The sequence below is a fragment of the Ovis canadensis genome, chromosome 26 (assembly GCF_042477335.2).
Source record: "Ovis canadensis isolate MfBH-ARS-UI-01 breed Bighorn chromosome 26, ARS-UI_OviCan_v2, whole genome shotgun sequence".
In the NCBI taxonomy this organism is placed as follows: Eukaryota; Metazoa; Chordata; class Mammalia; order Artiodactyla; family Bovidae; genus Ovis; species Ovis canadensis.
In genome coordinates this window covers 40,274,793-40,301,894 of record NC_091270.1, presented here as the reverse complement: position 1 = coordinate 40,301,894, position 27,102 = coordinate 40,274,793, and the positions used below count along the sequence as shown (strand labels likewise).

At 43.5% G+C, this 27,102-nt stretch overlaps 1 protein-coding gene across 2 annotated transcripts in view; it reads left to right on the top strand.

The window, feature by feature from the left end:
* The window catches only part of MFHAS1 (multifunctional ROCO family signaling regulator 1), a 111,047-nt gene extending 85,404 nt beyond the window's left edge, over window positions 1-25,643 (top strand). The window contains exons 2-4 of one of the 2 annotated variants that reach the window (XM_069573152.1): window positions 10,375-10,501; window positions 17,617-17,727; window positions 23,152-25,643. In XM_069573152.1, the coding sequence (XP_069429253.1) occupies window positions 10,375-10,501; window positions 17,617-17,644 (155 nt within the window). In that variant the 3' untranslated portion in view covers window positions 17,645-17,727; window positions 23,152-25,643. The remainder of the gene's footprint in view (window positions 1-10,374; window positions 10,502-17,616; window positions 17,728-23,151) is intronic. The other variant, XM_069573151.1, reaches the window with a different exon arrangement.
* Window positions 25,644-27,102: the final 1,459 nt, after the last annotated feature.

Here is a 27,102-nt window from a genome sequence, read left to right as displayed (position 1 = left end):
TCCTGGGTAGGCTGAACCGTAGAGCCAGTAACTCTTAGCCAAGATCGGAACTAAGGCTAATTCCAGAACCAAACTGCTTTGTATCATTTCTCTGCGATCAGCAGTTTCATATACACTGAGGTGATTGCTGTGGTTAAAGTGCTTTAGACTGATTTATTTTTGTCTTTTTAAATTTTTATTGGCGTATCATTGATTTACAATGTTGTGTTAGTTTCAGGTGTATAGCAAAGTGAATACATACATATATTTATGTATACATATACATATATTTACTGTTTTTTATATTCTCTTCCCATATAGAGTGTTGGAGTATTGAGTAGAGTTCCCTGTGCTATACAGTAGGTCCTTATTAATTATCTTTATACAATAGAGTGTACATGTTAATCCCAAACTTCCAGTTTATCCTTCCCCCCCGGTAACCATAAGTTTGTTTTCTACATCTGTAATTCTGCCTCTGTTTTGTGAATAAGTTCATTTGTACTATTTTTTTTTTTAGATTATATATATAAAAGTGATATGATGTTGTCTTACTCTGACTTCACTATGTGTGACAGTCTCTAGGTCCATGCATGTTACTACAAATGGCATTATTTTTTTATGGCAGTAATATTCCATTGTATATACGTACCACATCTTCTTTAGCTACTCCTCTGTCAGTGGACATTTAAATCGCTTCCATGTCTTGGCTGTTGTAAATAGTGCTGCAGTAAGCACTGGGGTGCATGTTATCTTTTGCAATTATGGTTTTATCTGGGTGTAAGTGCAGGAGTGGGACTGCTGGGTGATAGGGTAGTTCTATTTTTAGTTTTTAAGGAAATTCCATACTGTTCTCCATAGTGGCTATACCAATTTACATTCCCACCAACAGTGTAGAAAGGTTCCCTTTTCTCCACACCCTCTCTAGCATTTACTGTTTGTAGATTTTTTGATGATGGCCAATCTGACTGATGTGAGGGGGATACCTCATTGTATTAATAGTTTTGACTTGCGTTGCTCTAATAATTAGTGATGTTGAGTATCTTTTCATGGGCTTTTGGCCATCTGTATGCCTTCTTTGTTGAGATGTCTCCTTAGAAAGTGAAAGTGAAGTCGCTCAGTCATGTCTGACTCTTTGGGACCCCTTGGACTGTAGCCCACCAGGCTCCTCTGTCCATGGGATTCTCCAGGCAAGAATATTGGAGTGGGTTGCCATTTTCTTCTCCAGGGGATCTTCCCAACCCAGGGATCAAACCCAGGTCTCCTGCATTGCAGGTGGACGCTTTAACCTCTGAGCCACCATGCTTTGATTGGGTTGTTTGTTTTTTATATTGAGCTACATGAGCTGTTTGTATATTTTGGAGGCTAACCCCTTGCCAGTTGCTTCGTTTGCAGTTCATCACGTTGGCCTCCAGGGCCTTTGTGCTGGGCTCCTTTCTCTTTTTTGTCCTCTAAGCCTTGTGATCTTTCATTCGCTCACTCACTGCTCCATCTACGCACCTGTTCACTTTAGTAGTCAGACACAGAGCCTTAGAGCTGGAAGAAACTCAGAGAAGAACAAGGCCATCTCCTCAGTTCTGTTTTTTAGGTGTGGGAAGTACAACATAACTCACAGCTTCTTAGAAAATTGTTGCTGGCGGTGGAGCCCATTTCCACCTCCCATTCTTTCCCCAGGCCTCATCAGTCACACACCCGTCCCCACCTTCTGTCAAAGGCTCCAGTCACCTCCAAACCCAGTGGCCCCATGTCTGTTGTTCCTTTGCTTGTCCACCCAGCAGAATTTGGTACAGAATTTGGTCACCCCCTTTTCTTGAAGGGGTCTGGTTTCTTTTGTGAAGCCACGTTCTCCTGCCTTGTGGCAGTTCCTGGCTGGCTTCTCTTCTCTCAGCCATCAGCTAAGAGCACCCCAGGCTCCATCTCCAGTTCCTTTTGCTTCTCTATCTGCTCACTTTCCTGGGTGACCCCATTCACTTTCATGCCTTCACCGATTGCATGTTTGCTGATTTCTGCCGAATCTCTACCTCCAGCCTTAACCTTTCCCCCAAAGTCCAGAGTTGAACAAGTAGTCGCACACTTATTATGTATTACCATGTTTGTCTAACAGTCAGATCTAACTTGACTAAAGGAGAGCTCCTAATTTCTCTCCTTCCCACAAGTCACTTCTCTCTCAGTCTCACAAGTAGCACCACCAGCTGTCACCTTCCCATACCAAAGATTTGGAATTATCCTTGGTTATTCTCTGCCTCTTACCTCCACATCCAAGTCATTGGAAGTTCTGCTGACTGCCTACAGAACACAGCAGTCTCTCCATCTCTGCGGGCTCCTCTCCAGATCAGGCCTCTACCACCTCTCCCCTGGGCTCATCTGTGAGCCTCCTCGAGTCCCCCTGCCCTCATTTTGCTGTCCTTACACAGCAGCCAGAGTGATCTTCTCAGATCAGATGCCATTCAGTTCAGTTACTCAGTCGTGTCCGACTCTTTGTGACCCCATGAACCGCAGCACACCAGGCCTCCCTGTCCATCACCAACTCCCGGAGTTCACTCAAACTCATGTCCATCGAGTCGGTGATGCCATGCAGCCATCTCATCCTCTGTCGTCCCCTTCTCCTCCTGCCCACAGTCCCTCCCAGCATCAGAGTCTTTTCCAATGAGTCAACTCTTCACACGAGGTGGCCAAAGTACTGGAGTTTCAGCTTTAGCATCATTCCTTCCAAAGAACACCCAGGGCTGATCTCCTTTAGAATGGACTGGTTGGATCTCCTTGCACTTAAAACCTTCACCATGGCTTTTTACCACTTAGAATAAAGTCCAAACATTTCCCCCTGGTCTGCAGAGTCCCCAGTGTCTGGGCCTCACTCCCTTCCTTCCTCCTCTTGTCATGCTTCTCCTTCACCCCACAATCTAGACTCTTCTCTGGGCAACCAAGCATCTTCCTACTTTCATGATTTTTCATTAATGGTTTCCTCTGCCTGGAATGTTCTTCCCATGGTTTGATTCTCCTCCTCATTCAGATTTCAGCCTTAATGTCACCAACTCGGAGAGGCATCTCAGGCAACCCAGTCTCTCTCTCTCTCTTATTACCCTGTTTTAATGATCTGTGTAATGAGGTTTTAAGTAGTTATGCAGTTTTCTTACCAGTCTTCCTCCTAGACTCTAAGCTTTATGAAATCAGGGACCGTTGTCTACCTTATTCCCCGTTGTTCTCTTAGAGTCTCTGGTGCTGCCTGTCTCGCATTAGTTGGTGGTGGTTGTGTACCTGTTGAATGAATGGTGAACTTAGTAGCAGAACCAGACCTAGGACATAAATTTTCCTCTTCTGTTTCATATCTAATTTATACCAAGATTTCTTTTGCCAGTAAAGTCTTTCCTGCCTGTTAAGTTATTGTGTCTCCTGTATACTTAAAGGTTATGTTAAGATTTCCAAAAACAGTTCCAAAGCCACATTACCTTTAATTCATTCTGATTTTAAATTTACTTATAAATTTCACCTTTCATTTAAATATGATAGGAAAGACCACGTTCAGTGACATTTTGTGACCTAAATTGCTTGGTTTTAAAACTTTTTTTTCCATTTGTTCCAATTGGCTATTATAAAATGGCCATTTAAGGTACTTTCAGAAGTTGGGAAAAGCATGTTTCCATAGCTGTGCCTGGTTTTTACCTCGTGATAAAGATGTTGGCTGGTGATGGGTCCAGTCCTGGGCTTGGGGATAGAGGGACCAGGTCTGTTGCTGCTCTTGACAGGGACTCACTGTGTTACTTCCTACGTGTCAGTTTCTCTTCTTAAAAAGTCATTAATTCATCATCACAATGGATTTTTTAAAAAATCAGGACTACCAAAATGTACAACCAACTCTCTTTCTTCGGAGCAGCGGCCCACCTGGAGCCTCCCAGCCACAGTGCTGTGAGGAGGCTCAGCCCTGGGGACCCTCCCCTGAGACAGAATCAGGCAGCCAGACCTGCAAAAGCTGGTTTAGTGGGAACCAACAGGTATCGAGAGATTGCTTCTGCTCCCTTTTCTCATGCTCTTGAGTGTGCACAGTGGCATGTTTTTATGTTTTTATTCAAGTGCACTTGATTTACAATTTATGTTAGTTTCAGGTATACAGTATAGAGATTCATTTTTTAGATTATACTCCATTATATGTAATTATGAGATAATGGCTATAATTCCCAGGGCTTACAGTATATCCTTATTGCTTATCTATTTTCTGTATATTATTTTGTATCTATTAATCTCCTACTCTTAAATTGTCCCTCCCCTTCCCTCTGGTAACCACTAGTTTGTTTTCTGAACCTGGGAGTGTTTCTGTTTTGCTATATACATTTGTTTGCATTTTTTAGATTCCACATGTAAGTAGTATCATACAGTATTTGTTTTCATTCTCTGACTTATTTCACTAAGCATAATATTTGCTAGGTCCACTGATGTTGCTCCAAATGGCAATGTTCCATTCTTTTTTATGATCAACTAACATTCCATTGTGTGTATACGCTAAATCTTCTTTATCCAGTTAGCTGGTGATGGGCTCCTGGGTTGCTTTCACATCTTAGCCATTATAAACATTGCTGCTATGAAAATTAGGTGCATGTATCTTTTCAAATTAGTGTTTTCCCAGATACATACCCAGGAGTGTAAATATGGAATCATAGGGTAGTTCTATTTTTAATTTTTTGAGGAACCTCTATACTGTTTTCCATAGTGGCTACACTAACTTACTTTTTTACTCCTCCTGTGTATATACTTTCTAGGTTTTATTCTGTTTTAAGACGAGATGTCCTTTTATTTTTCTCTGGCTCTCGTCTTCCATATAAAAGTGACCGTGGAGTTCTCCCATTTTTGTTTCTCTGATAACTCTGTGCGCTTGCAGAGTGGGAGCCTTCCTGAGGATGCTGCCTTTGCCCTGAGGGGATGTGGGAACATGTATTTGTGTATCATTGCACCTCATCCAGAGTCACGTTCAATTAAAAGACAGCAGCGGACTTTGGGCAGTGGAGGAGTGAACTTTAGACTATTCCAGCTCAAAGAGGCCTCGAAATCTAGATAATTCCTTGTTTAATAGAACCTATATAATTGCCTATTTTAAAATTTCCAGACTACTTTTTCTGTTTTGAGGGATGTTCATAACTCAGAACTTCCTGGATCAGGAAGCGGGTTTTATTTGCACGGTAAAAGACAGGTTTGGGCATTTTGAAATATTGTGGTTTGGGTCGTCAGAGTGATACACTTTCAGTATTTTGCTTAATGTGCCAATATTTGTGAATTCTGATGATAAGTGAAATGAGCTTGTCTTTTTTCTGCTTATTTCCTGTTGTTTAAAGGTAAGTCATAATAAAACTTGATTTTCTATCCTTTGACGGGGGAAAAACAGCTGATGAGAGTTCAGTAGCATTTTAACACCAGAAATCTTGAGACAGAGTAATTAAGAATAGCTTTTCATAACTTTAATAATAGTCACTGAGAGACTGTAGACTTTAGCCTCAGTGGATGCAGTGGTCTACTGATCTGGCCAGATTTCTGCTTCTTCAGGAAGACTGTATGAAGACCCTACATGAATAGAAAATTGCCAACAGAGGAGAAAGCACCAGCATTTAAAGCTGGCACCTCCCATCAGTGTGAAGCACACTTAGTCTTTTTCTTAATTGACTCAAGCATAAAAATGAATTACCTGAGGACCTTTAGGCCTGAATGACCCATTTCACTCCAAATCCACTTGTGTTCCTTATCGGCTTATGTTTCTAATGAGAATGCACTTTCAAATTTACTTTCTACATAGAAATATCAGTCTGTTTTTATTGACTACAGAGAATTCTGTCTTCTGAACTGAGTCATAATCATCTCCCCTTCATTGAATATTTGAGACGGTTACCAAGTTTTCACTGTTTCAAAAGACTACAGAGAATTCTGTCTGCTGAATTGTGTCATAATTTTTAATCATTTCCTCTTTGTTGAACATTTGAGACGGTTACCAGGTTTTCACTGTTATATAAACAGTGTTGCTATGAACAGTCATTGTATAATTTTTGCCAGAAAGACAGACCAATTCCTTGAAGCAAATCCGTAAAAATGGAAATATACCAGGTCACATGTATATTTCTCCTTACTCTATTGGTAACACATTTTCTGTGAATATAACATGTCATTTTGCAGTTCCCACCAACTTTGGAATTTCTTTTTATTAGCGTTTGCTAGCAGTAACAGATGCATCATGAATCTAAAATTGCCACACTTCCAGGTCTTTTCCAGTCCTGCAAATCAGGACTGTCCTTCTGTCCTTATTAGTCTGTCCTTCGCATTCATTCTCTAGCATCTCATAACTTCCTTTGGGGCACACACAGTAAGTACATCATTCTTCTTTTCATGTGCTTGATTCTCTCTAATGCCTGAACCCGCCCCCTCAAGGTCCTGGCATTAGACTCCTGTATCCCTGCCCTCCTCACACTGTAAGATCTCTCTAAAGTGACAGTCACTCAGTCGTATCCAATTCTTTGCAACCCCATGGACTATATTAGTCCATGGAATTGTCCAGGCCAGAATACTGGAGTGGGTGGCCTTTCCTTTCTCCAGCAGACCTTTCTGACCAGGAATCAAACCTGGGTCTCCTGCATTGCAGGCAGATTCTTTACCAACTGAGCTATCAGAGAAGCCCCACTAATTAGATGCTCAACCAATAGCCCTGCTTTTGTTTGAAAATCAAGTTTGTGTTACGGAAATTTGAGCTGATTAGCTTCTATTTTAAGTAGCTAACACATTAGGAACCACTCTCTGTATTATTGATTAGTTTGGGGGGTTTTTTAGCGGGGAGGAAAAGGCTATTTTTCTTACTTTCTTAATTTAGCAACTGGGCACATTTCTTAAATCCTCAGAATCCTGGCCCCGTACAGTAGCTTATTTGAGTGCACATGTGTCCTGGAGCTTGTGAGCGATTCTGTTTCTTGCTCTGTCTTCCACAGTTCAAGTGACTTTTTCATATGCGTAAAATTTCTCCATGCCTTCAACTTTCCAACTGTTTCAATGGCTGTGAGCACTGCTGGGGCAGGACCCAAGCAAAACCAGTTACCTAGACCTTTGTGAGTCTGGAAATCTGGGGCGGGGAGCATAAAGCTCTTGATTTAGAGAAGCTGATAGCCAGTGCTTAATAGTCAACTGGAAGTTATTTCAAATTCTCTGGCAAGCTGGTCTTCTCACCAAAATCTACAGTACCCCCAGCAAGGAAGCCCGCCGTGCAGGAACCACAGCCTGGGGCAGGGGTCTGTGCCCTGTGGGCTCAGAAGTTCAGTTGTGTCCGACTCTTTGCAACCCTTTCTTAGGAGTGTAGCCCACCATGCTCCTCTGACCATGGGGTTTTTCAGGCAAGAATATTGAAATGGGTTGTCATTTCCTCCTCCAGGGGATCTTCCAGACCCAGGTATCGAACCCGCATCTCCTATATTGCAGGTAGATTCTTCACCACTGAGAAATCGGGGAAGCCAGGGTGGGGGCTTACTGTCTGCATTTGTTATCCTGGGCTCTTAGGCAGCTGCAGGCAGAAGGAGCCAAGCCTGTGTGAAAATGTTAACCGGGAGAGAGTTCTCAGGGGAAGCCAGAGATCTCCAGTCTAGGTTCAAGCCTTGGGAGTAACCTTGGGACAGAAAGTAGAAATTGAAAGTATCAGGTGAGGAAGCAGGGGAAGGGCGGCCCAGGAGTGGGGATGTTAACAGGCATGAGTGGTTCAGAACATCCTCTTGGGACAGTTGTAGCCCCATGGTACGCGGTCAGTTGGTTGGTTTAAAGCTCTCTGTGGGATTCGGAGCAAATCTGTTAAATTCAGAGAGCTTCTGACTCATAAAGTGGTATTTGGACTGGATGACTTCCAAGGCTCAGTCTGGTGTAACATACTTTTACTTTGGTTCATTTTATGACTTCGAGAGCATTTAATGTTTATGTTTTTAATTTTCCTTTTTATAATTTGAGATCTTTTCCTAGTTGGTGTCAGATACCATGTATCCATGATACAAGCTAATGATGCTAAATTAGCTTTTGCAGTCATTTGGTGTTTATAGTAGTTTGGTTGTGTGTGCTCAGCCATTTTAGTATTGTCTGCCTCTGTATGACCCCATGAACCATAGCCCCCCAGGCTTCTTGGCCCATGGGATTCTCCAGGCAAGAATGCTGGAGTGGGTTGCCATGCCCTCCTGCAGGGAATCTTCCTGACCCAGGGATCAAACCTGCATCCCTTATGTCTCCTGCAAGCCCTTAGCTCGGTTGAGAAACTCAAATTACATTAGATTCATATTGTTCAAAGCCATGTAAGAATGTTCAAACCAGGAAATAGTTGTCTTTCATAACAGTACAAATATGTCAATACTTAGTTCATTACTGAATAATAGCATTTTTGGACTACTCTTCTAGGAAAGATGTGTTCTGAAGTAAAGCAGCAGTCTCTACCTTGCAGGGGTGCGGGGGACGAGCCCCAGAGATAGGCTCCCCAGGTCACATTCCCCAGTCAGTCCCTGCCTAGGCTTGACTCTAGGTACATCACATAACTCCCTGCATATTAGCTTCCTCTTTTACAAAACAGCCTTCCCCATGGCTCAGATGGTAAAGAATCTGCCTGCAATGTGGGAGACTTGGGTTCAATCCCTGGGTCGGGAAGATCTCTTGGAAGAGGGCATGGCAACCGGCTACAGATTCTTACCTGGATAATTCCATGGACAGAGGAGCCTGGCCGGCTACAGTCCATGGGGTCTCAAAGAGTCAGATACAAGTGAGCGACTAACACTTTCACACTTTTCACTTTTGCAGAATGAAGATAAACCTTATAGTAACATTGTAAAGATGAAATGAGATGTATATTTAAAGCTGTCTGTTCAGTGCTGGCACATGGTTATGCTCTATCAATGTGAGTTCTGCTGAAGGTGAGATGTTTAGATATGGATTTTGAGGCAAAGGATTTTTGGTTTTTATCCTCACATATTGGCATACACTCTGGTTCCCTAGAATTTCAAATCAGTAATACAAGTGATGGCTGTCACAGAGTCAGTGTTTTATTTGCAGTAGCATCTTTCCCCAGTTGGCATATGATTTGTCTCTTTGGTTTATTTACTTTCTAAGTAGGGGGATTTGGCACCATTGTCCACCAAAATCTATTTTTTGAATTTTTCTGAGCAAGAGCACCATGCTGACCATGAAAAGAGAGAAAGGTCAGGGTGCTCTTGGTTAAGTGGATGGTGGGGAAGAAACCGAAGGCATCGCTGGGGGCCTTAGGGGGGATTTGATGATCTGGTTGGAGAGATTGTATCCAGGGCAAGTATGCAGATTTCCTTTGGGGCTTGTGGTAATCCAGTAAGTGAATTATCTGTTTTTACTAGCTCCCGTGACTCAAAAGAGAGCATTGTGTTGGTCCTTTCAAATCTGCACACCTACCTACCCAGGAAATCCTCTTGCCAGCTTGAAGCTGGGCTGTTTACCTTGATAACACACCTTTAGTTGAATGCCCTTCCAGATCATTAATGCAGGGCTTTGTTGCAAGGCTGCCGCGACTCCCATCTGCCCAGATCCTAATTACGAATGCCTCCTCGGCAGCTCTGCCTCTCTGGGGCTCCAGGGACCCTGGGTCAGTTTGCCGCGATGTCTAGATACGGATCTCTGGGGCCCGTCTGTGGAAAGGAAGGTGAGGAAAGCAGCGGCAAATGCTGTCTTTGTCTGGCCTTCCCACCACCACCGTAAGCAGCTTGTCTGCCTCACCGTGGAGAATGTTCTAAGGACAGAGCCTATTTTGCTCTGATTGATTGTTCTCTGACTCTCTCTCCTTCCTACCTCCCCTGTTCCCCCCACCCCCAAGTGCTGGATTCTTCTCTGTGGTGGTCCCATTTGTGTTTGTTTTTTTTTTTTTAAACCTGTATTTATTAATTGCTATAGCATGTGGGGTCTTAGTTCCCCGGCCAGGGATGGAACGTGTGTCCCCTGCAGTGGAAGCGCAGAGTCTTAACCACTAGACCACCAGGGAAGTCACAAGGTGGCCCCATTTTTTGAAGGCAGTCTCACTCATTAGGGCTTCCCTGGTAGATCAGATGGTAAAGAATCCGCCTGCAGTTCGGGAGACCTGGGTTTGATCCCTGGGTTGTAAAGATCCTCTGGAGGTGGGCATGGCAACCCACTCCAGTATTCTTGCCTGGAGGATCCCATGGACAGAGGCGCCTGGCAGGCTATAGTCCATGTTGTAGCAAAGAGTTGGCCGCAACTGAGAGAGGAAGCACAGCACAGATTTGGATGTGTGCAGACACAAACATACACGTGCATACACAACACCGAAAGCTACTAGGCTGATTGATACCTTGTGAGTAGGTTTTCACAAGAACTTTCATACAAGCTACGTATACCCCGCTCATTGATGCATGTTTCTCTCTCTGCCTGCAGGGGAGTTGCTGAGTCAGCCCAGACCAGAAGGCGTGGCAGAGATCATCTGTCCCAAGAACGGCAGCGAGCGAGTGAATGTTGCCTTGGTTTACCCACCCACACCAACTGTGATCAGCCCGTGTTCCAAGTGAGTTCTGATCCCGTAGCCCCTGTCCCTCACTCTTGGACCTGCCTCAGTCATTGTAAGAACAAAAAAGCCAAGTTAAAGTACCTTTCCTCAAACTCTGAAAAGCCCGCCTCCCGGGGCAGACCTAGTTTTCTGGGTGATAGCAAAACCATGGCTTATACAACAAACTAGGAACTTTCATGTTTTGTTACTTGTGGTTTTCTTTTGCTGATAAAAGTTAGAGCATTTTAAAATCGCTTTCTTGAGATATTATCCACATATTATACAGCTCACTCATTTAAAGTATATGACTATTTTTTAGTATACTTGCAGGTATAATGCAACCAAAGAGAGCAGTGTTTTCTTTTAATTCTGCCATTGCTTCAGAAAACAGTGAGAGCTCATTAAGTAAGAAAAGCTGTAGGAAACCTGAAGTGGACCCCTTTTTTGCTGTGGGTCTCTGATTCTCTAGCAGTCCTAACAATCAGAGGCTGTATAGTTTGCCCCCACCCTCCCCAAAATAGACTTAAAGACACAGAACATACCTGTGTGAACTTTCATATACAATGTTAGCATTAAACTCAGATGATGAATTTAGGTTAACTCATCTGTTTGGCTTTTTCTGTAGTGTTAAGAACCCAACAGGCCACTTTTACACTGAGATGAAATACCTTTCTTTCTATTGCAAATCTTGAAAAGTAGCCATCCCTGGTCATCTGGGTGATATGAGCAAAGGATTCATGAAGGAAATTTCCATTTTTCTTCTTAGTTGAGCATACAGAATTTTTTTTCCCCCATATCTAAGCTTTGTGTAGGGAGGTTGGAAAGTTCACACTGGAGAACGGTGACCTGTCATGCATCCTGAGAAACTTGCTATGAGGCTGCATTCCTGAGAGCTTGTGTGATAGGAACTCATGTCTCTCGACCCTCCAAGGGTCTGCAGAGTGGGGGTCTGTAGGGGCTTTCTCATGCATTCGCAGCTGCCCCCTTTTCTCTAAAGCAGCTGACTCATTAGACAAAATATCCCTAATCTATCTTTGCTGAAAAACATCACTGAACATGCAAGGGAAACTTCTCTCAAGCTCTTCTCTTCAGAATGCTTTTGAAGGTTAACATGTACATAGTGTTAATTCATCACTAGTATATGAATAGTACATTATTCCCGTGAGACCTTGACGTGCTTCTTAGGATCACATAGTACCTAAGCAGGAATATTCTACAGCTTTTCTTATTTAATGACCATTCCCCGTTCCTGAGCATAGCAAGCAAAATGTTACCATTCTTTGAATTGGTCTCCGCTGGTCCCTCTCTTACAGATAGGGTGAGGATAAAGGGATCTTACAGAAACAGCAAGGTCTGGGGTGGAGGGAAACGACTGTTCAATAGACTCTGCATGGGTATAGATCTTCCTGAGGCAGGAGAGATGGTAACCTATTGTTTGTCATAGCTATATGGCGTTTAGTAGGCGAGATCGAGGTCGGAGTTAAAATATCTGTTTGTTCAGAAACCACAGTGGCCCTGAGCCGCTGTTATCGGTGTCTTTTCATGGGCTCCTGATGTCCTGCAGAAATGCTATCAGCTCCCCTCTCACCCAGTTTCTCATACCTGATATGAACAAGCAGCTTTAAAGTCTTGGGTAATCAGGGCCTCATGGCCTGAGACATGGAGATGCTGGAGGGGATACCTTTAGTGACTGACCCAGCTCTGTGAATAGTTTTGTTCTGAAATGGATTCTTTTAAAAGGGGTCTCATAGAATGGATGGTAGGTTTAGAGGGTAACTCTCAATTCTAAATAAAGGAACATCCTGGAGAACAAAATATAAACCAACAGGTCCTGCATGACCCCAGTGTAGGCTCTAATTTACAAGTGGACAGCAGTGTACCAAATGTGGGAGATTTGTAAACCGATGAGGAAAACTGTCCCAGCAGGTGGTCCTTAGGTCCACACAGCATGGGTCTGAGCCTGAGACTCGGGGTCTCAGCAGGCAGCAGAAATGGGGAGACTGGAGTTACTGCCTGGGTTTTGCAACTCCAGCCCCAGTTAACTTAGGCAAGTCACTAGAGAGTAACCTTTCATGACTCTCTCATCCCCTGAAACGCAGGTCGATGGTCAAGATCAGACTTCCTTGATCAGGCATGGGTGTCAGAATTTCTAGGGCTAGGCACTAGGCTTTAAGAAACAAGAGTCCCTCAGATGGTCGTCGAGTGTGTGTGCTGGACGTTCCCCTCACTGAAGCTCTCCCGCCCGCCCCCGCACCCATGGCTCCCAGGTGGGAGGCCAGCAAGTCTCATCTTCAGGAGAAATTCTTAGTAATCATGCCAGGACAACAGGCACCAACCAGAACCATCCCAGGAAAGCCAGAATAATCACCCGATTCTTAGGTCATTGATCTAGATCTTAGTATTTTTTAAAGAGGCATTCTAAGCTCTTGGACCAGTTTCAGTTCAGTTCAGTCTCTCAGTAGTGTCCCACTCTTTGCGACCCCATGGACTGCAGCATGCCAGCCTTCCCTGTCCATCACTAATTCCCTGTTTGACCATTTTGTGCCTTTCCCTTATAGGTCAAATGAGACTGGTCATTAACAACCTGCCTCAGACCACATGTAAATTAATGGTGCTATGCTGAGCTTTACAAGCAGAAACCACTGACGACTATTATTTGATTGGATCTTATCATTTTTAAAAATTTTCTAGCTGTTTTGTTCCTCTGCAGAGAGAAAATAAAGAGTAAGTAGTGATTAAAAAAAAGAGTGACTTACTCTCATTAAGTCACTTTGGGTGATGGTGAAATCTCTACCAGCATTTCATTGGGAAGAGGTTACATGAATTGAATGGAATGCCTGTCCTCTTATACCTCACCCTCCAGGGAGAAACCTAGTGTCTGAGTGCCTCCTTGGTGCCTTTGCTGATTATCAGACAGAAATATGAGTATTTCCGTACTCTGGTGATCCTGGGCTGATTTTCAAAGATATCTGCCTTTGAGATGAGATGAAAGTTCATTTAGTAGCAGATTTGCTAGGTTACTTTGAAAACTTCTCATCCTAAAGAATATGGATTCTGATACATTTTTTAAAGCTTTATCTGTATACTTGCATAAAAGGTGCCTATTTAATGGTTCATATATCTATAGAGTTGGACAACTATCATCACAGTCTCCTCCTAGAACATTTTCATCATTTCAAAGAGAAATTTCATGCCCACATGCAATTACTTCTGTCTAATACAATACCCGGTTCTATGCAGAAAATAAATATTTTTACTGCCACTTTCAGTAATGGCCTTGCTCCCTGCTGTGTTGGTATTAAAGAGATTTGTGAGTTTTAAAGAAATTCATATGAACACTTGTTATCCCTGGCCCAGTGTTGTCTAAGGGCAGTGAACTGACTTGCTTCCCCCACTTCCCTCTCTGTTTACTGAACGACAGAAGGGAAATGGTGTTTCTCGGAGAGAAATGAGTTCCTTCAGAACTCTTTTTCTTTTAAAGTATAGGGCACAATATTTTAAAACCCCGACTTTAGTTTTTTTAGAGCAGTTTTAGGTTCACAGTGAAATGGAGCACAAGGTCCAGAAAGATTCCATATATCCCCCAGCCACACACACACACAGCCTCCCCCACCAACCACATCTCCCACCAGAGGGGAACATTTGTCCCAGGTGATGAACCTACATGGACACCTCCTTATCACCTGAAGTCCATTTTTTATATTAGGATTCACACTTGGTGTTGTACATTTCATGGGCACATTGCAGTATCACACACAATATTTTCACTGTCCTGAAAATCCTCTGTGCTCCCCCTGTTTATCCCTGCCTCCACTTTTAACCCTTGGCAACCAGTGATTTTTTTTTTTTTTTTAGCTTTACTAGGGTAAAATTGATAAATAAAATTGTAAGATACTTAAAGGGTACATTGTGATTTGATATCCACATGCACTGTGAAAGGATTCCCATTATCTAGTTAATTAACATATCCATCCCTCACATTTCCCCTTCAGAACTTCTGAGAGGCAACCTCACTGACCTTTAATCTGGACATTAAAGGGGTACTGAGCCTTGGTCATTAGGGATCAGAGGGGGTAAAAATATTTTTTCAGTGGGGAAAGCAAGGAGAAACTAGAAGAAATTTATTTTTAGAACTTTAATCTCTGAATTTCTGTCTCCATTTTATTGCTCTACAGGTTGAAATACTTAAAATTCCAATTTGGAAGGGAAGTGTGAACTTCTTTGGGGAAATGGCAGCTTGCTGTTTGCCTTTCATTTTTAGATACCTTAGAATATTTCTCTTTTTCATTTACAAAGAGATTTCCTTCCTTAATCAAAGTATATATTCTGAAAAACTGCCGTTTAACTCAATTTGTCTACTGATTTTCATTTAAAAGACGGGATCTAGAAGGTTAGCTATAAATATAGCTAAGACATGTCTTTTACCTTAAGACATACGAGAGATACATTCAATAGGTAGAGACAAGATAGCAGCGTAGAAGGACACATGCTCACTCCATCTCATGAAAACACCAAAATCACAGCTAACTGCTGAACAACAACAACCAAACACTGGAACCTACCAAAAACAGATATCCTAGCTCCAAAGACAAATATAGATACCACAACAAGATGGTAGAACAGGGGCACAATTGCAATCAAATCAAATTCCATTCCTGCCTGGGTGGGTGACTCACAAAAGTAGAAAATTATTGTAATGCAGAGGTTCTCCCATAGGAGTGAAACTTCTGAGTCCTCTGTCAGACTCCACAGCCTGGGGGTCTGGCATTGGGAAGAGGAGCCCTGAGAGCATCTGGCTTTGAAGACTTTGTTTGATTGTAGGAATTCCACAGGACTGGGGCAAACAGAAACTCCATTCTTGGAGGGAAAACACAAGACTCATGTGCCCCAGGACCCAGGGTAAAACACAGTGACCTCCCAAGAGCCGGGGCCAGACCTGCCTGCTGCTATCGGAGGGTTTCCTGTGAAGGTGGTGGGGGGTGGGGTGGGGATTGTGGCTCACTGTGGGGACAAAGATACTCTCAGCAGTAGTTCTGGGGAGTACTCATAGGCATGAGCCCTCCTGGAGGCTGCCATTTTTTCACCAAGACCTGGCCCCACCCAACAGCCTATAGGCTGGGATGACTCAGGCTAGACAACCAAAGAGATGGAAACACAGCTCCACCCATCTGCAGACAGGCTGCCTAAGGTCTTCCTGAGCCCACCGCTGCCCACCTCTCCCCTTAGACCAACTTCATCCACCATGAAGCACACAGCAGAAGCAAGAACTACAGTCCTGGAAAACAGAAACCACAGTGACAGAAAGTTAGACCAAATAGCAGGAAACAAGTCCCAGATGAAGGAACAAGAGAAGACCCCGGAGCAACTAAGGTGACGTAGATATAGGCAAGCTACCTCAAAATTAATTCAGAGTAATAGTAAAGATGATCCAAGATCTCGGAAAAAGAATAGAGGAACAGATAGAGAAGATACAAGAAATGTTTAACTAAGAGCAGGGCTTCCCCGTTGGCTCAGTGGTAAAGCACCTGCCTCCAATGCAGGAGACGTGGGTTTGATTCCTGGGTCATGAAGATCCCCTGGAGAAGGGGATGGCTACTTACTCCAGTATTCTTGCCTGGGAAATCCCATGGACAGAAGAGCCTGGCGGGCTACAGTCCGTGGGGTCGCAAAGAGTTGGACACGACTGAGCGACTGACACTGTCGCTGTACAGAGTGCGATAGTACAGCATCTTTATTTCAAGCTAGATCTGTAAGAAGATGACTTCATTGAACTTCCTGCTGTACAACACGAAGAACTCAGTAATGAAGACCTGATGGAGTTGGAGGTCCAGAGAAGGGGTGAATAGAGACAAGAGGAAGAAGAAGTAATTGAAGAACTGGAGAGATTCACCACACAGGAAATGACAAGGGGGTTTTCCTTATTTGAAGAGGCGTGGTTAATTTCTGAGGCACAGGACTCAAACACAGAATGGAACAGGAAGGCTTTGCACCAGCCATTCACAATGCCACCCAGTGGTACCAAAAAACTGAAAGCATTTCCTCTAAGATTAGGAATAAGACAAGCCACTATTATTCAACGTAGTTTTGGAAGTGCTAGCCAGGGCAATCAGAGAAGAAATTAAATGAATCCAACTAGGAGAAGAAGAAATAAAACTGCCACTATTTGCAGATAACATGATATTACACAGAAAATCCTAAAGATGCTACCGGAAAACTACTAGAGCCCATCAGTGAATTCAGTGAGGTTGCAGGATACAAATAAATTGGGAGCTTGGGATTGACATATACACCCTATTATATTTAAAACAGATAACCAACAAGGACCTACTATATAGAGCACAGGGAACTCCACTTAGTATTTTGTAATAACCTAAATAGGAAAAGAATCAGTATATGTATATGTAAAACTGAATCACTTTGCTGTATACCTGAAACTAACACAATATTGTAAATCAACTATAGTCCAATATAAAATAAAAACTATTAATTAAAAAAACTGGAGTGCAACTTACATTCTTCCATGTGGTCTCCTGATAAGGTACTCCTGATGATAAAAGACAAGGCTGAGACTGCATTTCAAACTTGGATTATTGCGTGTATACTGGAGCATTCCAATTTGAGTCAGATTCCAGCTACTTACTGTTTGCAAGTATTCTCCAGTGTAGAATGATTACTTTGCATAGGAATTTTGGCAGTTACATTGTTAAGACAAGGATATTTAAGACCGATTCAAATAAGCTTTTGTAAAAAGTAGGATGAAGAAGATTCTGTGGTCTTTATCTTACTAGATGGGCACAGTATGTTTAAATGCACTCAGATCAGTTAGTATGGACTTGATTAAAAACTTTTTTTTTTTTAAAGGAATGGATGAATTTGACTTAATCACAATGGAGAATTTTTCACTGAACTCAGGGTGGGGATGGGATGATATTTCACAAGGAAAAGAGGCTGAAATGTGGAGGTTGCCTGTGGGGCGTGTCACACTGATTTGCATTGATTTGTTTTGTTCTCTGTAAGGAGTAAGACAGCTCCCTGCCTTGTTGCTGTCACTGGCTGGGAGGAACAGTGTTTCTCTGATTATTTAGTCTCCCATCCGCCACATTGATACTGGAATTTGTTCCCTCTCTGCTCAGGTATCTCCATACTTTCTTGGACAATTAAGTGGAAAAGATAGTGCTTCTTTCCCTTATGCCATCATTTTTACTGTACCCAATCTGTGACTTTAGGAGCACCAATTTTTAAGGGTAAGTCTCTGGGAAGCAGAGAGGGTTTCTTAAATAGATACGGGCTTCCTAAGGACTTGGAGAGTTTAGGGGGAAATAGTGGGAGGATGGGTTTGGGATGAAGAGATTCCAAAGAGCTGGACACTTTAAGATTACAGATCTTTTATCCAGAATCAAGGTGTGTTGGGGATTTAAGAATAAGAAAATTGCTTGATTCTTTTGCCTGATTTACTATAATGCATATATCAGTAACCTTAGATCCTTTTTGGAAAAAAGTCATTTTTTAAAAAACTCACGTAATGCAGGAACATAACATCAGGAAAAGCTCTAGCTGATTAACACAGCAAATAGGTTTTTTAAAAGCAGTGTTGGTATTTATTTTCCCAAGCCTGTTTGATGGATTCTGGAGTTATGCCTCCAAGTTTGAATCCTGTGATTTGTTGGGGCTATGACAGGTGCAGGGCATAGCAGCACCATCTCGTGGGGTCATTCGGTGCATTTAGAGAGACCTTTGCAGGGGAGACATTTAGCATTATTCCTTACACTGAGTGTCATTCAATAAATTCAGCTGTTATTTCTACTAGAAATATTAGTATGCATACTGTGGATGACCTATAAAGGGAATAATTTTAAAAATTTCAAAATCCAAATATAGATGCTTGAGTAAAATCCACTCACTGACTTACCTAGGACCGTCTAGTGTATTAATGAGGTGACTGTGCACAGCAGGTGAGCGTGTGTGCTGAGTGTGCAGAGAGCAAGCAGGCTCGCCTTCCTGCCCACCACTGTGAAGGGGTCAAGGTGAAGTACACTTGGTTCTATGAGGCCACCTACAGCTAGTTAGTAACGTCAGTGTCCTAACCGTGCATTCCTGGGATAAAGAGACAGGTGGGATCCTTCCTTTCATATTTTCAATGTCTGGACAATTGACATTGTGGGGATGGAAAAATGGAGATATAGTGAGGCCAACCCATCAGGAAAGCACTGCTGCGGGGAAGACAGTTTATGACAGTTCCTTAGAGCAGGGGGCAGGCGGGGTATGGGGGACCCAAGGATACAGGGAGAAGCAGCTGGAGGGTCAGGAGGCCGAGGGCGGGGGAGGAGCTGTGCGAGGAGCCCCTGTTGTGGTTTCTGTGGGAACATGCGGGCAAGGCAGGGGGCAGGTGCAAGGTTGGCCGGTTCCCTCGGGCTCTGGGGCATAAAGACCACCCGAGTCATGTGGAGCCTGGCCCTGGAATGATTAGAGCAGGGGGATAGTGGCCCGGAGTGTGGCTCTCGATAAAGGGTGTGGTCAGGGGTGTGGACTCTGGATTCCCTGGTGTGGAGCTGAGAAGCACATATTCGCATCTGAGTTGTTGACTGTCTCTGGGAACTAACTAGCTGATGCTGGGAGGGGCCACCCCTCCGGGGTGAGCAAAGCGCCAGAGGACAGAAAAGAGCTGCTTAATACAACATGGTATGGCATCACTTCAGCCTAAGCTCCTAAACACCCTGAGTGTGCTGTCACAGCCCAGGAAGGGCAGATTCTGTGACCTGGGAGGATTTGGGGTCAAGCCTCCCACGCTGACCTCTCCTTTCTTCTGTGGGATCTGTGGGCTATGTGGCAGCTCCCCTGGATGTGCCAGGGTCTCCATAGGTGTGCAGTGTGTCCGCCCCAGAGCCCTTCAGGGTCTGTGCCTCCCGTCTCCAGGGATGGCCTTGCCCTGCACCCACTGCCAGGCTGGGGATGGGGAGGTCTGTTCACTCTTCTCCCCCTCTTCCCATACTCGGCTGTCCACTGTGACTTGTTGCCCCACCTTGTCAGTGCATATTATTTTTTTAAGGTATTATTTCCATCTATTCAGCTCCCCGAGTTTATGTGCAGAACTTTCCCACATCAGTGTGTCTTGAATGAGTGAAGCTGGCCATTGAGCTCTATCCTCGGCCTGTGCTTTGTAGTCGTCCTGTCTCTGCCAAGATCCCTGTGGGTATCTCAACCTGCCTCCCCCTTGCTGGTCTCTTTGTCCTCAAAACCAATACAATCTTTCAACAGCAGACCCCCATCACCTTGCTCCCTATTGCAGAACCTTGAATGGCTTCCTGGTGATTACAGTTCAAGTTCAAAATCCTGGGCAAGACCCACAAGGCTTCCCAAGCTGACCCCAGCCCCGCTTCTGACACGTGACACTCCCTTACTGTGAAGGGTCAGCCACACCTGGCCTCCAGCCGGCTCTCAGTCCACGGCCAGCTGCCACCCCTTCTCTCCTACCTGATGACACCCATCATCCCTGTGACCCAGGTCACGTGTCCCCTCCCCTGAGAAGCCAACATCAGTCCTTCGGACTGTGCTCAGCCCCTCTTTCCTTCTCATCTCCTCCACCCTTCTCATCTCCCCCTCTTACAGCATGGCTGTCTTTTGCCCGAGACTTTCTCATGCCATCCTATTCCTCCTTCATTCAGCAAATGTTTGAGTATTTGCCCTCCACGAGGCCACTGTGCCTAATGGCAGAAAGTGAAGAGGGGCTAAAGAGCTTCTTGAGGAGGGTGAAAGGGGACAATGAAAAAGTTGACTTAGAACTCAACGTTAAAAAAAAAAAGCTAAGACCATGGCATCTGGTCCTATCACTTCATGGCAAATAGAAGGGGAAAATATGGAAACAGTGACAGACTTTATTTACTTGGGCTCCAAAATCACTGAGGACAGTGACTACAGCCATGAAATTAAAAGATGTTTGCTCCTTGGAAGGAAAGCTATGACAAACCTAGACAGCATATTAAAAAGCAGAGACATCACTTTGCCAACAAAGATCTGTTATTGTCAAAGCTGTGGTTTTTCCAGTGGTCATGTATGGATGTGAGAATTGGACTATAAAGAAAGCTGAGCGCCAAAGAATTGATATTTCTGAACTGTGGTGTTGGAGAAGCCTGTTGAGAGTCCCTTGGGACTACAAGGAGATCCAACCAGTCAATCCTAAAGGAAATCAGCTTTGAATAGTCATTGGAAGGACTGATGCTGAAGCTCCAATACTTGGACCACTTGATGCGAAAAGCCAACTCATTGGGAAAATACCCTGATGCTGGGAAAGATTGAGGGCAGGAGGAGAAGAGGGTGGCAGAGGATGAGATGGTTAGATAGCATCACTGACTCAATGGACGTGAATTTGAGCAAACGCTGGGAGATAGTGAAGGACTATAGTGAAGGACCGGCATGCTGCAGTCCATGGGGTTGCAAAGAGTCAGACATGACTTATCAGTTGAACAACAATAACAAGCACTGTGCCAAGTGTTGACAGTACAAAAATAACAGAGACTCTAAGAATCAAATCAGGAATATAATAGCCTCCTTGGGGAGAATGGGAACCAAAGATACAACCAGAGAAACCTGTGTCTAATTCCAGTTAAAATGTGATACCTGCAATGACAGGTGCATCAACAAGGCCCTGTGGACACAGAGGAGAAAGAACCCTGCCAGATAATTGGGAAGAACCCCAGAGGGAGCATTTGAGGTGGATCTTGTCGAATGAGATCCGAGTTTGAGATGGAAGAGCAAAGAGAGGTGGCGGGGTGGGGGTGGGGGTGGGGGTGGGGTGGTTAGTGATTGACAGCTCTTCTCTTTCCCTCAGCACCCAAACAAGAAAAATGATATCCATGTGGAAAAATGTTCAAACCAGGTTTCCTTTTTCTCTGAACACTGGAATATTCCCTCTGGGTGCCCTTGATTACGTATCCTTGTGTTTCTCAGTCTTACGCGTGGCTCAGGGGAGCAGGCGGCCAGACACAACTGTCTGTGTTTCTCAAGATTTGCTGGATTCAGTGAGAAAAACATGACGTAGCACCTGCCCCACATGAAGCCAGAACTCGCTGCACCAGAGTAAACTGCTTGGCTGGAGTGATGTTTTCACCCTGCTGTCCTCTTTACACTTCGACGTATGGTTACTTGATTCTGAGGCAGTTTTCAAAACCTTCTCTGCTGAGAAGCTGACTATATTAACAGGCCTTCTGAAAGTCCCCATGGCTCGGTGCCAAAGACACATGAAACTACCCCGAGGGCCCCACATATTCCAGCCTTGCTTTTTTGCTGTCAAGCATACCTCGGAGTCAAATGACCCTCTTTAAAGGCCTGCTGTTCACTGGTGTGTGCCCTTGGGGAAGTTATCTAACCTCTTGGAAACTTAGCTTCCTTTTCAGTGAAGGCAGAGCCTACCCGCTAGAGCTTTAAGAGTTAAGGATTAATCAAATAACGCACTATGGTGAAGGCAGCCACTCCTGGCGTGTAGTAAGTACCTAGAGAATAGAAGCTGCCTATTTTTGGTGACGTTATTGATCCTATGCTCTCAGCCGATTCTTCTGTGTTAGGTAGATACTAAATTATCAGTTTCCAGAAAGTCAGGCAGCATTGAGAGAGAGATGCCAGCGACTTCCCTGGTGGTCCAATGGCTAAGCCTCCACGCTCCCAGTGCAGGGGGCCCAAGTTCGATCCCTGGTCAGGGAACTAGATCCCACCTGCCACAGCTAAAGATCCTGCATGCTGCAACAAAGACCGAAGATCTCACCCGCTGCCACTAAGACTGGATGCAGCCAAATAAATAAATAGTTTTGAAAAAGAGATGCAGGGTGGAGGGTAGGGGAAGCGGATCTATTAAATGTTGCCAAGCACTTATGCGTCATCACGTCATGCATTATTACAGGAAAGCTAAAATAAGGGATGGGAGCATCTCACACGTTTTCATCTAACCATGTTATCTGAATTGAATGGCACTTGGTTTAAAGACGGTAAAGCGTCTGCCTACAGTATGGGAGACCCAGGTTCGATCCCTGGGTCGGGAAGATCCTCTGGAGAAGGCAATGGCAACCCACTCCAGTGTTCTTGCCCGGAAAACCCCAGGGGCAGAGGAGCCTGGTGGGCTACAGTCCATGGGGTCGCAGAGTCAGACACGACTGAGCGACTAAAGTTTAAACTTTAATTAGCTGGTCCTGCAGCAGCTTCTTCATTTTCTGTTCATCTAACTCCAGCTTTTAGTTTGACAGTCTTTAAGTAAAATCACGCTTTGAGTCCGGACTGACACTCATTCTCACGTTTCAGTATATATTCCTACTTGTAGAGAGTTATTTAGTGTGTCTGCGTGTGCTTCTTGAAAGGGAACAGTGCTGTGTCTGGAGTTCAGGGTTCTTAGTTAAGCTGTGAAATTACAGTGGAATAGGTAGTTATGGCTAATTTATCTAGTTCTTACTTTATGTCTGAATTTAATGTCATGAACAGAAATGTTTGACTAGGTTTCTAGTGAAAAAGCCTGTTTCCTTTGTAGGAACATTAGTTGTCTGCATTTACTATTTTACACAGAGCTCTAGAAGTAGACATGAAAATCTGTGGCAGAAAAAAAATTATCGCTTGCTAGTCTCATAATTGAGAATGTCATTCCGTTTCCCTGGTTCATTTCTGTGCTTTCTTCTCATCTACCCACATAGGAAGAACGCTGGGGAAAAGCACAGAAACCAGTGACTTCTACGGCTGTGGGATTTCCATGGAGAAAATAGCATCAGAATGCACCTGGACCATCTTCTGTACCTGGCAAGCCCTCCACACTCCCAGGCGTGTTCTGTGAATTTGCGTGCATGTGTGTTCAGGGTGCTTTTGTGCAAGGGAGCACACCTAGCCTGTAGATGAGGCGGGGAGGTTGCAGGGGGGAAAAGGACGGGAGAGACTATGGAGCAAGTGTTTGACAACCTGAACCTCAGAACTGTGATCCTCCAAGGAGAGCGCTACTTGAAGAAAAGAAAAAATAATAAAGTCGAATGGCTTCTCAGGGATTTTTTTTTTTTCCGTGCACATATAAGCCATAATTCCAGTACAGGTGGCAGTATTCAGAGCACTCAGATTTCAGTTCTGTTAAATGTGAAAGAGGGATCGACTGACCATTCATTCCTGTTCCATAACTAGTGTAAAATATGTATATGTTTATCTTTATTTTTATAATACACAAATAACATTTAAATTTATACAGTTTGAAGCTTCTAGCATTAGTTGACACTGGGTGCAATATTCTGATGAGAACTGTGCCAACACGGGGCTGATTTCTTACTTTAGTATTAGACGTGTTGTTTATTCTTTAAGCCTTCACAGATTTAAAAAACGAAGATACCTATCTCTTTGCTCATGGCTTCAGTGTTGGTTCATAGAGGTTGACAATAATCATCAAGAACCTTAAACATGCGTTTCGGGCAATAGCTCCTCCTCACCTTTTCAGTAAAGGTCCCTGGTCACTGGGTGATAGTCTGATGGAGGCCTGGTGATTAAGATTCTTCAGGGGAGGGGGATTAAGGGATCCACATATCCAAGGAAAAGTGGAGTCTTGCAATAGCTTAGTCAGGCATCAGTTCCAAAGCATGTAAAGAGCTCTGCTAATAGGTCCTGTTCCCACCCCCCACCGCCCCCTAGAACAGAGTCTGTGAAATTTAGCAGAGCTCTCTGAAAGCTGGTATCAGACCCTAAGATAGTGAGTTGCTTAATTGGAGAGCACAAGCCCACATTGGTTATTTATAAATACAGAACCTCTGATTGGATGGTCTACTGCCAAGAACTAGTAAAACCCTGGTTTTAAAATCTCCATGACGTAAAACCTAAAAAGCCAACCAACCAAACTGCTCTCTCCTCCTCCTCATTGGGGCCAACAGCATCTACTGCAATAGTAACACATTCTTTGAAAAGTGTGCACGACTGTTTACATCTGCCGCCTCTGCATGTTGGTTGAAAAATGTGTGAAACTGTTTCTTTCCAGTGTAAGGCAAGAAAAACTAGTCAGTGGTATTATTCATTTACTTCTATAAAGTATTGTCTCTTGGAATGCCACAGTATACAATGTCTCCACATATTTAAAAAATAACAAAGAAGTGGCTGCATTGCAAAAAAAAAAATACACCAGAAATCAATTTTTGTAGATTGTTTTGTGCCCCAGGAATTAACTTTATGAACTCCAGAACCTCTAGTCAAACAAGCATGATTTCTTACAATCATAAAATCAAATGGGATCAGACTAGTTCTGCATTTAATACTTGCATATGACACCTCCAATTTGCAATTTCATTTTCTTCTGGAACAGTCACAAGATTCACCTTGTTAATCCTTCTGTCACAGTTCTCCTGTGTGTGTGTGCATGTGTGTGTAAGTGTAAACTGAATGGTAACATTTAATTGCTTTACAGACCACTGAATTGTTGGGCATAAAAGTTTTCCAATTGGCAGGAGACAGTTCTTCAACTGTCAAATTAACCAACTTTGACCAAAAAAAAGGCTGGTAAAGTGACTTCAGGCTAACTCCCCAGGGGACCATATTAATTGAAGAAAAAAAAATGTTCCTTTGAGTGACATACCCTGCAAAGTGTGTGCTCTTATTATGAATATAGATGCCCACATTCTTAATAACTGCTCTTTTTGGACAAGTGATGCTTTATGCTGTCATCTGAACCTTAGAGAAGCAGTGTAAGAAGAAATCTTGGTGTCACATGTATTTTAGCCAAAAAAGTCACCCTGATAGAGGGTCATGTGACCAAAAGCAGCTCCAGAAAAGCTTGAGAACTCTCTTTGGGGCAGGGGGGAAGATTGGAGATACAGAAAACACTCTGCTCTATAGGAATTTTCTTCATCTATGCAGGAAATTCCATTCTCTCTTTCAACACCTGGGAAGACTCAGCTGGGGAGGCTGGCTGATGGGCGATTCACTAAGCACAAAGGGGGATCTTTTCCAACTAAGTCGTCCCTGCCTTGCAAACAGACGCCCTCCAAGTTTGTTATGGTTTCTATTCCTGCATCTTGTGGTATCAAAACCACTTCCTGGAATTGTAAACGCGCTGCCAGAATAAATGTTTTTTCCCCCTTCCAAGAAAAAAACCGCCAGTGCTCATATTTGACACTTGTGCACTGGACCCTTTTTGAATGAATAAAATGGAAAGGGTTTGGTGTCATTTCTGATGGAGTGTGTGTTCTTTTTTCATGCCACAGTTTGTGCATTGTAATTGTGGTTTCCTATTTAATTGCCATAACCGGGCAGATTTTTTTTTAATTCAAAAAAGTTTAATAAAAAATACAAAGAAATGATGAAGCAGTTATATTTCCAGAGTTTAGTTATTTCTGTCTTTGTTTCAATTTTATCAGTTAGGAAATCACTATATTCTGTTTTTAGTCTTAGGTCACTTTGAGCCACAGGAGGTGGATGGTGGTGGCTCTAGTTGCGGAAGGAAATGAAAGAATCTCTTTCATGTTCTCCCATCTGTGTTCAGGCTGGAGAGTCAGTGCTGGAATATCAGTTGTCTCTTAAAGCCTTTTCTCAGTGATCTGCTCTGTTCCTACCAAAACTTATGATAGGTATGCAAGTTCCCTTTTCCTGGCCTTTCTTTGCCCCGGGGGGTCTATATTTGCTGCCTGGAGGAGATGACCCGTGGATACTGGGTCAGAGACTTCTATTTACCCTGTTTTTTTTTTTAAAGGACAGTTAAGGATAAGAAAGGAAATGCATGTGGTTGCTTCTTGCAGAAGCAACAACCTTTAGGGACGGACCCAGTGCACACAAGCCCGGCCCTGAGGCGCTGGGGCTTTGGGGACACAGGGAGAAAGGAGGGCCTTGTTGTAAGACTCCTGAGAAGGTAAGTGGTATCACTGGGTGCCCTGAAGTCAAGTCTTCCTCTGCCAGTGGAAAAGCTTAAACCAAGTGCTGGTCAGAATTTTCAAGAGTAGGGAAGCACGCCAATCTTCAAAGCAGCTCTCTTCACAATAGCCAAGACATGAAAGCAACCTAAATGTCCATCAACAGAGGAATGGATACGATGTGGTACATATTTACAAAGGAATATTACTCAGCCATAAAAAGGAATGAAATAATGCCATTTGTAACATGAATGGACCTAGAGATTATCCTAAGTAAGTCAGAGAAAGACAAATGATATCACCAATATGTGGAATCTAATGAAAAACGATAGAAATGAACTAACTTACAAAACAAACAGACTCACGGGGCTTTCCCTGGTAGGCCAGTGGCTAATACTCTGTGACCCAAATGCCAGGGAGCCTGGGTTCAATCCTTGTTCAGGGATCTAGATCCCACCTGCCACAACTAAAAGACCCTGCTCTGGGCAACTAAGACCAGACAAAGCCAGATTGATTAATCAATTTTTAAAAAATGACTCACAGCTCTCGAAACCAAACCTATGGTTACCAAAGGGGAAATGAGGGAAGTGATAAATTAGGAGACTGGGGTTAACATACACATACTACTATATATAGAATAACTAGAAGGACCTACTGTATAGCACAGGGAACTCTACTCAATATTCTGTAATATATGGTAAAGACAAAAAACCTGAAAAAGAATGGAGGTGTGTGTATATATGTGTGTGTATAACTGATCCAATTTTCTGTACACCTGAA